This window comes from Gossypium hirsutum, chromosome A06, assembly GCF_007990345.1.
Source record: "Gossypium hirsutum isolate 1008001.06 chromosome A06, Gossypium_hirsutum_v2.1, whole genome shotgun sequence".
Classification (NCBI taxonomy): domain Eukaryota; kingdom Viridiplantae; phylum Streptophyta; class Magnoliopsida; order Malvales; family Malvaceae; genus Gossypium; species Gossypium hirsutum.
In genome coordinates this window covers 19650997-19665367 of record NC_053429.1, presented here as the reverse complement: position 1 = coordinate 19665367, position 14371 = coordinate 19650997, and the positions used below count along the sequence as shown (strand labels likewise).

The 14371-nt window shown below is 33.2% G+C and overlaps 1 protein-coding gene across 3 annotated transcripts; it reads right to left on the bottom strand.

Moving 5' to 3' along the window:
* Positions 1 to 1762: 1762 nt before the first annotated feature.
* LOC107897703 (vacuolar protein sorting-associated protein 2 homolog 1) lies at positions 1763 to 4354 on the bottom strand. Of its 3 annotated transcripts, none has more exons than XM_016823240.2 (4): positions 4104 to 4354; positions 2814 to 2893; positions 2144 to 2404; positions 1763 to 2048 (listed from the first exon to the last, which is right to left on the bottom strand). In XM_016823240.2, the coding sequence occupies exons 1-4, from the start codon at positions 4138 to 4140 to the stop codon at positions 1911 to 1913; spliced, it is 516 nt and encodes a 171-aa protein (XP_016678729.1). In that variant the 5' UTR covers positions 4141 to 4354; the 3' UTR covers positions 1763 to 1910. The 3 variants fall into 3 exon arrangements, with proteins under 3 accessions (XP_016678729.1, XP_016678728.1, XP_040971230.1); XM_016823239.2 differs by having other exon boundaries at positions 2814 to 2905; positions 4104 to 4335; XM_041115296.1 differs by having other exon boundaries at positions 2814 to 3016; positions 4104 to 4333.
* Positions 4355 to 14371: the final 10017 nt, after the last annotated feature.

Genomic DNA, 14371 nt, shown 5'->3' with positions numbered 1-14371 from the left:
TAAATCATTTAATTAATTGTATTTTCTATGCCAAACAAAACCTAAATTTTTTTTCATCACTTCTTTGCTAAAACGAAGAATAAAAGAAAATTAATTTAATTAATTACAAGAAATTTTTCTAATTTTTACCCGTACCATACATGGATTGACTATATATATCAATTAAAATATATTAAATATTTTCTTATTTTTTATAATTTTTATGAATGATAAGAGAAAAAAATACAAACTAATTATTCAAAAAAAAATTGGTAAAACTAATAAGTGAAATAATAATTAAAATGAAAAACTATAAAGAATTGTGAAACATTATCTAAACACTATTTAACAAAATTATTTTTTAAATTTAATTATGCTTGGTAATTAACTTAAATACAATTTATTTATTTTCCTTAAATTAAACCGTGCAAGATAAAAAGAAGAAGAAGAAGAAGATATGTTTAAAAAAATATACCAAAATTAGATTTGGTAAGAAATAGTTTTAAATTTTAATAGTATTTCATAGTTTTTAAATTAATTTAAATTTTTTGTAATATAAACCTTAAAAATGATTACAAATTATGTTAATCTAAAAATTTTAACAGTGATTATAAATTGTTAAATTTAAAACTAATTATAAAAATTCTGTTATAGAAGTATATAAAGTTTTTAACATTTTTTAAAATTCAGTTTTCAAAGTAATAGACTTATTAAAATTATTCTAAAATTAAAAACTTATATGTTGAATTAAATATTTGGGAAATTAGTTATGCTCATGTCAATTGTAATCAACATTCTATTTTCCCATCTCCTTCTCTAGGCGAATTAGTTGTCATTTGGTTACTGTTATCCTCTGTGCTGCAATATACTGAATATCGTTCCATTTCCATTCTATTTTCCTTGGATATTTCCTATTCACATCCCATTTACTACATTCTTTAAAAATAATATCAAATATCAAAATTTCTAAGACATAATCAATGATTAAATCGATTGGACCATTAACTTGCAATTCGATTGATTCAATCGGTTTACTATATTTAAAACCAGTTAAACTATATATAAAATAAAATATTATTCATTTCAAACTTGTATTTTACCTTCTTCTTTTTTTTCATATTCATGACTCTCTCTTGTTGGAAAATAGAAACCAAATAAAATATTATTTATTATATACAATCTTGAGAAATAGAAACCAAATAAATTATATTTTACTATTTATAATTTTTCCATTTTTTTCCATTTCTCTATTTGAACAATCTCCATATTATATCACAAAAGAAATTTATATTCACCTCTCTTTCTCTTCTCAATACATCCTCAAGTTAATTGTGCTGGTAGTTTTAAACAAATGTAAATACAAGGAGATGAAGGTAAAAGCAATCATCTATGCGAAGTAATAATTATATTTCATCTATAATATATTTTACTCTAAATGAGTTAGGTTAAATTTTTTTTTTAAATTTAACAGTTTGAATTAAAATTATGAAATAAAGCTCAAAATGGATAAATAGTTGAGTTGGATTATAGGTCTTGGTGTTTATTTTATATAGGTGGAATGAGATTTAACAAATTTGAGTTCAAATTTTAGTATTTCCAACTTATTTATATATTAAAATGATATGAAATTTTATTTTGACCTTCCAACTCTTAAATTTTTAGGGAGGTAACCCAAGGTTCGTGGATATTGGACATAAGTAATTTTATGTCCATTCTCTTCATTCAGAAAGAAGCAAAGTGCATCCCTGATTGCTTTGGAATTATTTGAGTACACATTGTAATCTACTCTAAGAATAAATGGCGAATTTATTACAATTTCCACGTATTTGGAAATCCTGTATCAACTAACTCTGGTACATGTTTCCCAAATGTTAAAATCCAAACGCATTTCCAAGTTGGAACACAGAGACAAAAGTAATTAGGCATAGTTACTACATCCTTCTCAAATTGTCTAACCTTGCCTGTAAGTCACTATCTATCCCACTGTCATCATTGCCAGTTGCTTGCACCTGTGCAATCTTACCATTTGCAGTTGGTGCCGCAACAGCAGCTGATGGTGCATTTACGAGCTGTGATTGGATCCAAAAAAGCAGGGTTAGTAAGGACAGCATATTCAAGCTATATGTGCTTATATATGCTGAAAAAGAAGTGGTGAAAATAGTACCTCTTGGTTGATGTCAATTCCAATCTCGTCAAGAACCTGGCTCACCAATTCTTCTGTTTCCTCCTCTTCTTCATCCCCTTCCAAAGCATCATCGATTGCATCACCAATCACCTCACTCACCATCTCCATTTTCTCATTCTGTCTTTCAAACTCTTGCATAATTTTCTGCAGGGATGGCAAGTTCATCTGTCTATTCATTTGCCCCATTGCCTTTGTCACACCTTTCATTGCCTCTCCCATTGCTTGTGTTGATTTCAATGTCTGGATGTTGTACAGTACAGCAAATTCAGTCGAGTTTCAAACTTTATGATTTATAAGCAATTAAAACTTGTAAATTCACTAGGCTTCAATCTTGCAATGTACATCAGTTGCTGATGCAGTTCATTTATCCCCCAACTCTAAATAATTTCAGATGAGAATCAAGTTAATTGATGTTCCAACATATCTTCTTTTTTTCATTTTCACATATAAATTCCCATACATGGTATGGAACAGGGCATATATCAAAAGTTTTTGTAATAGCCCCTCCCCAATTATAGCTATCGACTTCCATCTACTTAACAAGCATCAGAAGTGTGGCCATAATTTTCTATGTCAAGCACTTAGGTAAAACAAATTGCACACTTAGAAGTCATTGACACAGATAAAATGCAAGGATAAAAGTACATACTTGAATTCTAAGAGATACACCCTGGAGCTGTGATTTGAGCTTATAAAACTTTTCAATCTGATGGCGTGTCCGGATAAGGTCTTTTGCCATCCCTCAAATAAAATCCCGAGAACAAAATATTTAAAGGATAGTAGGCTCGGTGGACAGCAAAGCCCATTCATGTCAATAAGAAACATGCAGATCATATACAATAACTTTTAAATCTGAAAGTTAAAAGAAACCTACTTTCACAAGATAAGAGATGCGAAATACAATATTGAAGCTCAATTAGACAAGAAATGACTACACTAGTCCACTAATACGAAGCAAAATAGACATACACATTACTCAAGCTACCAAATTGCCGCAAGTGTAATTGATGCATTTTGTTTAAAATGAGTGAGATGAAAAAGAAAAATAACTCATCATATCTATCTGTGAAGTGGTAGAGAACAATCAGCAATAAATCGATATGATCCTAGCAAACATGTCATTCACACATAAAACTAATCATCAAACATCGAATCAAGCCAGTACATAATCAAAATCACCAATAAAGCAACCTCATTTATACCAAAAAAATAAAAAAGGCTTCACATAACTGACTAAAACATAAAAATGCCAAGCTAATAAGCTCTCAATTAGATATACCAATTTTTTAAGAGAAATTTTAACTACGCATAAGTAAAAATGTTGAGCAAAAATAGAAAACAAAATTGTAAAAAATATATGTAACACACCATCTGCCCTTGCTTTGCACTTTTCTTAATCTCAGCAATCAGTTTCTTTTCCTTGCCTTTCCCTCTCTATCTCTCTAATAGATTTGTCGAGCATCTGCTTATTTTCTCGCAGAAGCTCTGAAAAAATATATGTATATCTACAATACAAAATGACTTGAGAATCCGGCATTAGGGGAAATGAATTGAGAACCACAAAATACACAATTCACCCAATTTGTTTGCTTGATCTTTGATACACTAAAGTGACAGGCTCAATAAAGTGCAAAAACCTTACTTTTAGAAATTTGAACTAGCAAACTACCATACAATTACTCGATCCTAAAATCCAAAATTAAACCAAATAAACAAAATAAAGCATTCGAATTCCTGTCATTAGCAGAATTCACAACTATTTCTAAAACTATAAGAAACATACTACTTCAATCGAAATCCTTAATTCTAATTATTCAATTACCAAAGCCCTCAATATAAAATCACATCATCAAATTCAAATACGAACAGATCACAACAAAATTAGTAGCGATTTTCGAAATTAATACAAATTCTAATTATTTGAAAACAAAATTGATACCTGCAGGGGTATTTCTATTGCCAAAGAGGAAACTCATGTTCGGTCGATGCTACGAAAACTGTCCCAAAACGATTTGGTAGTGGCTACGGCGATCTGATCTGGTATAAAAACGCATCGGATGTACACCACAAGAGATTGCTTCTTCGAGGTGGTTTGTTTGATCGCTCGGCCGCCAAGACAACTTCTTTGCTACTTTACTCCGTACATGGACAACGGCTGCTAAGGAATGGAATCGGGTATAGACAAATGGTTAATTTCTGTTATTAGTCCTTCTACTTTTAAGAAAGTTACGTGGATTTAGTCTCCATGCTTTAATTTAATTATTTTTGATCTCTGTATTATATTTAATTTTAATACTCACTAAATAATAACAGTTAAATTGATTAGGTTAAGTTTTGTTATTTTCAAATTTTGGGTAGAAAAATATTATTTATGTCAATATTAAAATTTTAGATTTTGAAAAAGTATAGATTAAATAGATATAGCCTTAAATAGATTTAATCGGATCAAGACTAAAAATTTTTAAAAAAAAGTGGAAGAGGTAAAATTATAATAATCAAATCCATTTTCCCACGTGGCTGCATCTGAGTGGTAGGGTCCAGTCTTTATTACCAGGCTGGCTCTCTGAATGTTGGGCTTTCTCTTTGCTATGGGAATGGGCCTAGACTGAAGCAGATGCTTACTCGATTAAATTGTATGAATCAAATTGATTTATTAAATAAATTCGGTTTGTGGATTTATTCAGTTGATGTTCAAATCATACCAACGGAATAAACTCTCAACTTTTTATTCATCTAATATGTTAAAAAATAAGTAAATTCAAGTCGTTTCCACTTTCCATCCATTATTTTTGTATTCATTGTTATCTAATAAAAAAATTAATAGTTTAAATGCAAACATTATTAAAAGTTCTCAATTTAATCCTTTCACATTAAAAATATAAATTTATACTATATTATGTTATATGTTATAAGTAGTTTGATTTCTATCACACAAAAATTAAGTTTATAATAGTATATAATATTACTATAATGTAAATATTTAAAATATATCATCTATATTTAAAATTTCAATAAAAATATAAAAAAATTAAATTGTAATTACATAAAATTTTGTAAAAAAATTCAAAATAATATAAATGAGTAAATTAATCATTTACAAATGTACTTAAATTTGAGTAAACTCTAAAATCCATAACCTAAACTTAAGCAAACAAATAATATGCTGATTATATATATATATATCATATATTAGATGTGAAAAAAAATTATGTAGTAAATATATTTATAAAAAAAATATATTTTAAAAATCAAATGAAGATTTAGTTGAAATGATAAAAAATTGAAAATCATGGTGTTTTGGGGTTCAAATCTTGTCAAGCATATATATTTTTTTTAAATTTAACTTGAAATGACAAAAAAAAACCATATAATAGTATTTATTATTGTATAAAAAATTCAATAATTACTTATGACACTAAAAAGTAACGTTAACTCAATAAACCACTCAAATATGGTAAAAATAGATATATAAGCTCGGCTAGGAGTGTAAATGAGATATTGATGCTCACAAGATACTTAAGTTCGACTAAAATAATTTAAATTTGCTTCAATAATTATCAAGCTGTGCTCAAATTATCAATCGAGCCAAATTCAAACTTAATAATACTTGATTTAAACAATTTATAAGTCTTATCGAATTTTTTATATTTTTATATTATTAAATTACTTTATTACTCTTAATATATATTATTAAGCTTAAACTTAATATAAAATTTGATAAATGAGGTTTATGGAATATAAACTTAAATTTTAAATGTTGGATGAAATTCGAACGCATCCAACTTCATATTTTAAATGAAAGTCAAGCTTAACAATATTTCAACTAATCTGAATGTGGCCATGAATACCTGTACGAGCGAGTGGTGGTTTTAACAAAACCGTGTTACCTTTTCCTTTTTCTGTTTTTATTTCTGACAGCAAATTTGTGATTAAAAAAGATTATACCCACGCGGTGAGGACTCTCTCTTTTTATCTCAAGTAGCTTTCTCGCATTTAAAACTCTTTTTTATTATTTACTGATTTCTGAACCTTAAAATAATCAATAAAATCGTAGCACACGTGCGCTCGGCGGACATGCTTTGTACAGAGAAGGGCAGGCGGTCACGTGCGGCTTTGTCATCCTCAGTTCTCACTCTCGATTATTTGTATCACACGCGCTCCGCGGTGGGCTTTGCCATGGCCAGCTACAGGGAGCAGAGATCACGTGGCTTGGACCCCACACAGTCTAAACAAGCGAGGCCATTTGAAATTATTGTTAGCTTAAGCACAGTAAATTTGCAAATTAACTACAGTAAATACTGATAATTGCACCTTTTGTGCTGGCAAACATATACACCACTACTAAAATTTTGATTTACATCTCTAATTTATTGGCCTTGTGGTGATAATTGATTTCACTAATAGTTGATTATTGAGTTATGAAAAATGTTTATTGCTAGGTATCTTCTATCCATAAATTGGCTGGACCTGATGATTCTCTTGTTTCACTCAAGGTTTTACGAAATTTTATCTCCCACAACTCAAAAATAAATTCAACTATTTATCATTACAACTACTTCTTTTTATCTAGTTTGAATTTAATTTTTTAAGATTAATTTTTCGTAATATATTTAGAGAGGATTTATTTGCAAGTTGAGATATATACGAATCTAAATTATTAAACCATTTATTTGACATAAAAAGGATATTTGCTCTCTGAAAAGATTCGTAAACTAAAGAAAGGTAAAAGAAGATGTTAAGCAAACTGAAATTCATTCTTGTTTTTCATATCTATGGATGAACTTACGTTTATACACTTGATTTCTTAACTATTATAAAACAGCTCAACTGTAAAGTTGTTATTAACAGAATTGCTAGAATACTTATACTGTAACTACATAACTAATCCATAAACTCTAATATTCACCTATCTACCGAACCTTCGAAACTCGTAAGAGGTGTCGAAGTTTACAAAATTGACATGCAGACAATGGTTTAGTAAGAATGTTAGCAACTTGATTAAAGGTAAGAACTTCTCCGACGATAAGAGACCTAGCAACAACTTTCTCATGGACAAAAAACAGATCAAGTACGACATGTTTCAACTTTAAATGTAAAACCAGATTAGCTACCATTACAACAGCACTTGAATTATCACACCATATTGTTGGTGTATTAACAGAAGGATACTGAAGTTCACTTAGTAAAGACATCAGCCATGTAACATCCGTAGTTGCGGTCGCCAACCTGTGGTACTCAGCCTCAGCGGTGGAGTGAGACACAACCTATTTCTTTTTAGAACACCATGATACAGGGTTATCACCAAAATAGATACAATATCTTGTAGTAGATCATCGATCATCAAAATCTAACCCCCAATTCACATCAACATAGCCAACCAAAGACAGCCTCTTAAACGGTTTGACAAGCAAACCGTTATCAACCATACCACTCAAATAGCGTAAAATTCGTTTGAGTGCCATAAAATGAACATCAGTGGGAGCATGCATGAACTGACAAATACGGTTCATAGTATAAGCAATATCAGGCCGAGTTAGCATGACATATTGCAAAGAACCAACAAGACTACGATATTCAATAGGGTCTTCAATCAGAGTACCCATGGTTTTGGACAGAAAAGAATAGCTAACCATAGGTGTATGAACAACCTTAGCATGAACCAGATGACAACGATCAAGCAAGTCAAGAACATATTTAGGTTGACATAGATGAAGAGTTCCATCAGTCAGGCGAGTGACTTCAACACCCAAGAAATAATGAAGATCCCCCATGTCTTTGAGTGAAAACATAGAATGAAGTTGTTTAACAAACACGTCAGTATCAGGAGCCGAACTCCCCGTAACAATAGTATCATCAACATATACAAACACATACATATGAGCCACATCAGTAATACGTATAAACAGGGAAGCATCATATTTGGACTTGACAAAACCTATGGAAAGAAAATAGGATTTCAACTTATCAAACCACTCTCTTAGAGCCTGTCGTAATCCATACAACACCTTTGTCAACCAGCAAACCAAGGGTTACCCATTGGCATTATGTTGAACATATCTAGGAGGTTGATGCATGAAGACTTCTTCGGTAAGCTCACCATTTAGAAACACATTATTTACATATACTTTCTATAGCTACCACTGCTAGGACACAACAATCGATAGAATGGTCGGATGGTAGCTGGTTTAACAACAAGACTAAAGGTTTCCCGAAAATCACAACCTGAACTTGAGAACAACCTTTCGTAACTAATCTCTCCTTCCGTTGAGTAACAATGCCGTTGGGATTTCGTTTAATCTTAAACAACCATTGGCATCCGATCACCTTTCTCCCTAGTGGCAAAGGGACTAACTCCCAAGTGCGATTACAAATTAATGCATTATATTCAGCTTGAGCTACTACTCTCCATTCCTCATGTGCAAAAGCTTCATCAATCGTACCAGGCTCATGTTCAGTAGTTTCAACAGCTAAAACTTTATGTTTGAAAATACCAGCTTTGGACCGTGTCACCATATGATGTGTATTCTCAGTAGGTTGAGGAGGATTGACTACAGTGGTGGAAAACTTTGGTACGGGAGAAGGGTTATTTCCAAGTTATGGAGAAGAATTGACCATAGTGGAGGGAACTACTAGTGTGTGTGATGGAGTAATAGTATAACCCAAGCGAGACAAATCATGACGTAAGAGCATAGGATTTTCTGTATTCTGATCAGGAGAACTAGAAAGAGCAGACAGCAACTGCACAAGAAGAACATATGTAGTTACATACTCAGTTGTTACGAGAGATGATGAAGGATGTTCAAGATACAGAAACTTACTTTCATAAAAAATAACATATCGAAAGATAACAACTTTCTCGTTAGACGTGATGCGGACTATATCCGAGAAAAGTACACAATTGAGATCAAAACTTCAACTTATGTTTATTAAAAGGACAAAGATATGGAAAACAACAACAACAAAAAATATAAAGATGATCATAAGTCGGAGATGTTCCATAAAGTATTGAATATGGAGTCTTACCATGCAAGATCGAAGTGGGTAACTGATTGATGATATAAATGGCACAAGTAATGGCATAACCCTAGAATCGCATTGGTAAGTGCGATTGAGCGAGGTTGAGACCAACCTCAACAATATGCCGATGTTTTCATTCAACCACTCCATTTTGTTTTGAAGTATGCAGACACGAAATCCGATGAATAATCCCATGTTGTGCGAGTAACGATGTGAAAGGCCAAAACTCACCACCCTAATCACTTAGAAATTGTTTAATGTCTCTCTCAAATTGAGTTTTGACCATTTGCTGAAACTGAATAAAGCAGTCAATTGCTTGATATTTACATTGAATGAGAAATAACTAGGCAAACATTAATAAAGGACACATAATACCAATTACCCCCACAATCAATAGCTGCATGTCCTTACAAGTCTGAGAAGAGTAATTAAAACGACACAGTATACACAGTAGTAGAATTAGGAAATTGCAACTTATGTGACTTTACTTTCTGATAGGCAGTACAAACATGAACAAGATTATTTGTATTTGTGACTATATTACAATCTTTCAAAATAGACTGAAAAATTTGAGTTGAAGGGTGACCCAAATGATGGTGCCAAAGTTCGAATACACCATTAGTCAAAGAACCCGGTCGTACTATGGCATGATGTGTTGATAAAGGACCACTGGTATCAGTTGAAGCTATAAAGCCCATCATGTTGTGGCCTTGCAACAAAACGTCCTGAGTCTAAATATACTTTACCACACAATGAAAAGGGTGAAACTCAAAATAAACATTATTTTTTCGAGCAAATTTCGAGACCGACAACAAATTTTTACAAATCTGAGGCACATGTAAAATGTTAGACAAATGCAACAATATAGAGTTAGAATCCAAGGTAGTATTACCCATAAACACAACTTTAACATGCGTTCCATCACCCATTAAAATCGTAGTTGTACCTGAATACGGAGTAGAGTTGTTTAGGGCAGACACCTCTTTACACACATGATGAATCACTCCTGAGTCAGGATACCATGAGGTGGAATTATTATTCCCAACAAGTGTAAGAATATACGGCTCATTAGAGCTAAACGTATGAGCTCCAAAACCTGAGTCAACACTATAACTGGTCGTAACCGTATTAGACTGACTGCATTTGAGTGTTTGGATCATGAAACATCGAGAACCCGTGAAAGACCCACACATTTGAAATGACCCGTGACACACCCTGGAAAGAAAGACCCAACACCAGTATCATGATTCGAACCCTAAAAACACCTCACTTGAGGCTTCGTGTATTGTAGACCATTTGTTTCAGCAACAATATGTGACCCACTGGGATTATGGATATTAAACAAACAAGCCTACCCGAAGTAACATTATGGACACTAAGCCCATTGAATGGCCCACCGGTATATCTCTTTGAGGAATAACCCTCACCATAAGCATCCAAATTAGGGTGAAAATCCTCATGAGCAGTCGTCAGAAAAGGAGCACCATGTGCTGCTACTTACCCAGGCATCAGACGACCAACGCACCACCAATCAAACCACCACGGCGCTAGAGAGATCGGATTACAGCCCTAGGGAATAGTAGACGCACTAGGTTGTGCACCAAGTATCGCACCATGTCTAACACCCCTAACCCACATCCGTCGCCGAAATAAAGTTTCGGAGTCAAAACCAATCAAACTCATATCATCAAAGTATCATACAAGTTTAATTTGTAAACATGCCAAATTTAATCTATTTTGCCTATTTTATGTTCATTTAAACATTAACTTAAACATGTCATAATATGACATTAACATAAACCCATATTTATATGTATATAACCAACCAATATTAACCTATAATTTCTTTTTACAATTAATCCAAAAAATGATTAATAGTTAGACACCCTAGGTACATGCCGACACAAAAGAATAAACATTACCACATTTGAGATCGGGACCATTGTTGGATGCTGAATCGGTGATCAAAATTAAGTACCTAACCTGCGCATGGAAAACAAAACCGTACGCTGAGTAAAAACTCAGTGGTATTTCTATAATCCAAATCTCAAAAGATATGAAATCACAAATATACAATATAAATGTTATAATAACCATATCACATTTAATTTGTTTCACAATATCTCAATTCTCGTATTTGCTATATAAATAGTTTTTCATAATATAATACATATCATCTAACATCAATCATAATGCAATTTCAATTAATTACCCCTATTAACACGACTTGGACTCGGACAGATACACGGATCCAACCAAAACACACCAGTTTGGCACCCAATGCCTCATCGGATAATTCGAAGTAATAATTTGACACCCAGTGTCTCATCGGCTAAACTGAAGTAAATTGGCACCCAGTGCCTCATCGAATATATCCGAAGTAATAATTTGACACCTAGTGTCTCATCGAATTGAAGTCGAAGAAATCTCTAAACTCTTCCAATCCTATGGCATGCCATCTATATCCGACTCAGCCCAATATAGTTAATAGGTGATAAACCGTAATTTATATATATTTTTACCCCATGTGTAACGCATTTTATGGATGATTTCCCATTAGAATTGGTGAATTCGATGCTCCTAATGCTTTAATTTCATGTTTTATACTTAGGAGAGCATAGGAGAGCGAAAGGAACGAGAAATAGGCCAAAGTACGAATTCAACACGGCCTGGACCTCCTCACATGGGCAGACCACACGGCCGTGTCAATTTGGCATGCTCGAGCACAGCCTGAAGTAATCGTACACGAGCGTGTCCTTGCAGAGCCCAAGTTGAGTCCAATTCGGAAAAGGCTAATTTTGAGGGCTCTTAGGCATTCTAAAGCCTATAAATACACCCTAGAGGAGGAAGAAAATGGGACACACAGGAAGGGAGTAAGAAATTACTCTAAGGAAGCCAATTGATCCATCTCAGAAGCCGGATTCACCATCAAGACTGAAGATCTCTCCTCAATTTCCCCTTCAGGAGTTTTGGGTTTTCTTTATGTTTTGTATGCTTTATTTGTAACACCCCGTACCCGAGACCGTTGCCGGAGTCGGACACGAGGGGTTCACAGACTAAGTTCGCTTACTGTTGCAGTCCATTTTAAAATTTTTCTAGGCAGTCAGCTAACTGCATCACTGTCACCTTAAAAATCATATCTTGAGTTTCACAACTCGAAAATCAGTTTCGTGATTTTTCCCTGAAACTAGACTCATATGCCCATCTACATATTTTTTTCTAGAATTTTTGGTCTGGCCAATTAATACAGTTTATTAGTCAAAGTCTCCCATGTTACAAGGATCGACTACACTGACCTTTGCGCATTACGACTCGGGTATCTCCCTGCACAGAGCTTCAATACTGATTCCGTTTGTTTCTATAGAAACTAGACTCAGAGAGGAATCTATACATATATGGCATGACTCCTAATTATCTCTGGTTAATTTGTAATGAATTTCAAAATTTGGAACAGGGAGTCTAGAACCCGTTCTGGCCCTGTCTCACAAGAACCTGAATATCTCTTAACATACTATCCATATGATCGTTTCGTTACCTTCCTATGAAAATAGATTCATTAAGGTTCGTTTACATAACTTATTAATTATTTAATTCCAATCCTACTATTTTTAGTGATTTTCTGAATCTACATCACTGCTGCTGCCAGCATCTGCCTTTAAGGTAGACTTTACCTACTTCATAGTTTCCATGATTCAACTAGCCCTTTTAGCATAAATAGCACAAATTATGATAGTGATTAACCATTCCATACCAAATGATTATAACATTATGCTCAAACATATATAAGCCATTTTCGCATGGCTATATACATTAACCAAAATATTCCTCCGCCACTAGTCTATTTTATACATGCCATAAGATAATCCAAAACATAGCAGTACCAAACAGTGGATAGTGATAGTGTGACTAGTTGCTGACGATCCCCGAGCCTGTAGCTTCGCAATGAGATCTATAAAACAGAGGAAACAGAGTAAACGGAGTAAGCATTACAATGCTTAGTAAGTTTTAAGCAGTGTCAACAGATAACAATCAAACTATAACATAGTTGTTTGTATTTTTATTTCACTCTTCCTTCGGGCATACCATCCCTTTACCGAATACGCACATCTCATAGATTGCTCTCGTATGCATCACATAACTACCTTATGATTTAGTGCAAATCAAGCTCACATATAAACTTGGAGTACATACCTGTTTAACCTTTCGCATTGAATATATTTATAAGCAATTCTTATTACGAAGTCTTACCCGGACATAATCTCCACACGTAGTCATCGGGTCTTTAGAGCTCGGATATAGTACGAGCACGAAGCTTACGGACATTAATCAGTGATAATATTCTCGCATAAAGCCTGCGGGGTTTTAACCCGGATATAGTACTGACACAAATGCCCTTCGGGACTTATCACATTTATACACTTTCACATCCATCACGTTGGCCACTCGGCCCTGTCACATATATATACTTTCACATTCATCACATCGGCCATTAGGCCCTATCACATATATATACACTTTCACATTCATCACATCGGCCATTAGGCCCTATCACATATATATACACTTTCACATTCATCACATCGGCCATTAGGCCTTATCACATATATATACACTTTCACATTCATCACATCGGCCATTAGGCCTTACTATCATTTCATATTCGAATACTCATAAACTTACAATACCACGATTTAGAATTCAAGTATGGGTTTAATCAATAGCTTATGAGCAACTAAAACAAGTTTATCAAGGTTCACAACATAATCTCAAATTCAGCACAAGCTGTTTTTCCTGAGCAATAGTCACTAAATTATTTATAACTGGAGCTACAAAACTCCAAATCACTTTCCGTTAATTTTTCCTGAATATAGACTCGTATATCTTCCATCCATAAAATTTCCAGAATTTTAGGTTTGGCCAATCAATACCAGATTTTTCTTAAAGTTTCTCCTGTTTCACTGTTTGACTAATCTGACCACTCTTCACTACGAATCAAATTTCTCATTTTACAGAATTTGAAATGTGTTTTATTTGATTTCATTTGAAACTAGACTCATTAAGGAGTCTAAGCATATAAATTTTATCTTATAACCATTTTTGTACAATTTATAATGATTTTCTAAAAACAGAACAGAGGATTACAGTGTCATTCTGTGCTGTCTCACACAACTTTAAGTATCTCATTATCGG

Coding starts and splice junctions, on each gene's coding strand:
- LOC107897703 (XM_016823239.2), bottom strand. CDS start 4,140: ATGAGTTTCCTCTTTGGCAATAGAAATACCCCTGCAG. Junction 2,405..2,813: donor GTGTATCTCTTAGAATTCAA/GTATGTACTTTT, acceptor TACAACATCCAG/ACATTGAAATCAACACAAGC. Junction 2,049..2,143: donor GAATTGACATCAACCAAGAG/GTACTATTTTCA, acceptor ATCCAATCACAG/CTCGTAAATGCACCATCAGC.